The 2926-nt window shown below is 34.8% G+C and overlaps 1 protein-coding gene across 3 annotated transcripts in view; it reads left to right on the top strand.

The window, feature by feature from the left end:
- LOC106460426 (nose resistant to fluoxetine protein 6-like) overlaps positions 1–2926 on the top strand; it is a 37362-nt gene that overhangs the window by 13721 nt on the left and 20715 nt on the right. For all 3 annotated transcript variants that reach the window (XM_022387147.1, XM_022387148.1, XM_022387149.1), the window contains 3 exons: positions 85–172; positions 1713–1807; positions 2443–2613. In XM_022387147.1, coding sequence (XP_022242855.1) covers positions 85–172; positions 1713–1807; positions 2443–2613 — 354 coding nt within the window. The remainder of the gene's footprint in view (positions 1–84; positions 173–1712; positions 1808–2442; positions 2614–2926) is intronic.

Genomic DNA, 2926 nt, shown 5'->3' on the forward strand with positions numbered 1-2926 from the left:
AAAATGATTTTTACCAAGTCATTTACCTCTCCAAACTTTATGCTAGAAACTTTAATCTCTCTGTTTTTTTTTCTTTGTTTACAGTTGGAAAGTATATCGGACTCAAGGCTTCTGTGCCTAGATGCGAAGTAAAGGAGAAGCTGTCATTTTCAACTGGGCAACTCGCTGTGATGTAAGAATTTCGCAAATACCTACTACTATAGAATACGGATAAGAAAGTTTGTTTGTTTGTTTTGAATTTCGCCCAAAGTTTCACGAGGGCTATCTGCTCTAGCCGTCCCTAATTTAGCAGTATAAGACTAGAGGGAAGGCAGCTAGTCATCACCACCCACCGCCAACTCTTGGGCTACTATTTTACCAACGAATAGTGGGATTGACCGTCACATTATAACGCCCCCACGGATGAAAGGGCGACTATGTTTTGGTGGGACGGGGATTGCGAGACAAACGTCCTAACCACCTGGCCATGCCGGGCCAGGACACTAATATTGGCACTTTTTCTGTACACATTTTCCTTGTCGTCAGCTTGTCATAAATATAATACATAGGGTTTCTGATGTTTCTTTGCGTGAAAACTATGCACGCTCTATTTAGAAAATCAAAGTCATCATACTCAACGAAAATACAAGCATTTTGAAATCTAGTTTCTTCTTCAAATTAAATGTCAAAGGAAACAAGATTACTATAAGACGAGTTTTGGTTGTTTGTAGTTACGCAAAAAGCTACACAATGGACTATCTGTGCTCTGCCCACCACGGGTATCGAAACCCGGTTTCTTGCGTTGTAAGTCCGCAGACATACCGCTGTGCCACTGGGAGGCACTATAAGACGGGAAACGCAATTTTGGATAATACTATTTAAAATCATGATATGTATCACAAAAATATTTCAGTTCGAGCTGATGATTAACGGTTGGTGTTCGCGTATTTGATTTTTTTTTGTAATTTTATGGAGTAATTCTAGGATGGATCCGTGCTTTTATGAGATACAAATCTTCAACGTGAAAGCCATTTCGCTTATTCTGTTGTAAGAAATAGACAAGGTTCTTGTAGTGACATATGTTGTTACCTGCCCTCTTGTCAGTAATTCAAAATTAGGTATGGCTGAATCCTAAGGGTCTCTGGTCTGGTCGTTTAGCCCATGTGCCCATAACATACCGTTTCGGTTTAGAATCCCACTTCCGTTTCGTAGTGGTAATTCAGTTAGGTTGTAGAGTTAGCAAACAATTTGGTGTAGGTGTTTGGTTATCTTTGGAATTTTATAGTTTAATTCAATTAGGTTGTATGGTTAGCAAATAACTTGGTGTGGGTGTTTGGTTATCTTTGGAATTTTATAGCTTAATTCAGTTAGGTTGTATAGTTAGCAAACAATTTGGTGTAGGTGTTTGGTTATCTTTGGAATTTTATAGTTTAATTCAATTAGGTTGTATGGTTAGCAAACAATTTGGTGTAGGTGTTTGGTTAACTTTGGAATTTAATGTAATTCAAATAGGTTGTATAGTTAGCAAATAACTTGGTGAAGGTGTTTGGTTAACTTTGGAATTTAATGTAATTCAAATAGGTTATATAGTTAGCAAGCAACTTGATGTAGGTGTTTGGTTATTTTTGGAATTTTACTGTAATTATAGGATGCATTTCTGTTATTATGAGACTTAAATGTAAACGAAAACAACTTCTATTTCTGATAATTCCCCTTTAATTATCATTTTATAGAGCAGTCCTTGGTGTCTTTGTGGCTTTGTTAATAACAGGCACAATCGTAGAGTTATTCTACAGCTTGTGGAAAGACCAACCAATTCAGAAACAAGGTACGACCTGTTACAAGTATTTTAAACAATTTGTGGCCGCACAATCCCGAATTTGAACTTTTTATAATTTGTAGAACCTTCCACATTTGTATTAAAATCACAGTTAAAGATTACAACTTGATAATACTTAGTGTTGCCGAGTCCTGTTGATTTTGTATAGCTTCAGATTTGTAATTATCAAACTCTATATCACTTTTAATTACTATTCTTCCTTAGCTCGACTAAACATTGCACAGTTTCATTAGTGAAATATTACTTTTATTAAAAACATGTAGTTCAATGTTTGATGAATTTTCAGTTTCCAAGAAAATGCTCTATTATACGATTTTACTGCCACCTAGTGGTAGAGTGCACAGAACTCGGCGACGTCACTTCTCAAACTACATGTCAATGTATGCTTACATTCAGCCATATCTAGAATAGGCTGGAGATTCAATTATTACAGGTCTTGCTGTACAGTTGGTGTCTATTTAATTGATATTATAAATTCAATTATTACAGGTCTTGCTGTACAGTTGGTGTCTATTTAATTGATATTATAGATTCAATTATTACAGGTCTTGCTGTACAGTTGGTGTCTATTTAATTGATATTATAGATATTATATTGATATTATTGATATTATATTATTACAGGTCTTGCTGTACAGTTGGTGTCTACCTTCTCCATATACACCAATTCCAAGAATCTTTTTAACACAACGTCTTCTGCTGAATCTTTACGTGCTCTGCATGGCTTGAAATTTTTCAGTATGAACTGGATCATTTTAGGACACACCTACCTATTTGTGAACTTCCAAGCTCTTCGTAAGTGTATATTCATTGGCTTGATTTAGTGTACCAAAAAAATCTTTAGTAAGCAAATGCATCAATTGGTGTTTATAATTCAACGTGTTTGATGGTGTTTATAATTCAACGTGTTTGATGGTGTTTATAATTTAACGTGTTTGATGGTGTTTATAATTCAACGTGTTTAATGATGTTTATAATTCAACGTGTTTGGTGGTGTTTATAATTCAACGTGTTTAATGATGTTTATAATTCAACATGTTTGGTGGTGTTTATAATTCAACGTGTTTGATGGTGTTTATAATTCAACGTGTTTAATGATGTTTATAAT

Source organism: Limulus polyphemus, unplaced genomic scaffold, assembly GCF_000517525.1.
Source record: "Limulus polyphemus unplaced genomic scaffold, Limulus_polyphemus-2.1.2 Scaffold768, whole genome shotgun sequence".
In the NCBI taxonomy this organism is placed as follows: domain Eukaryota; kingdom Metazoa; phylum Arthropoda; class Merostomata; order Xiphosura; family Limulidae; genus Limulus; species Limulus polyphemus.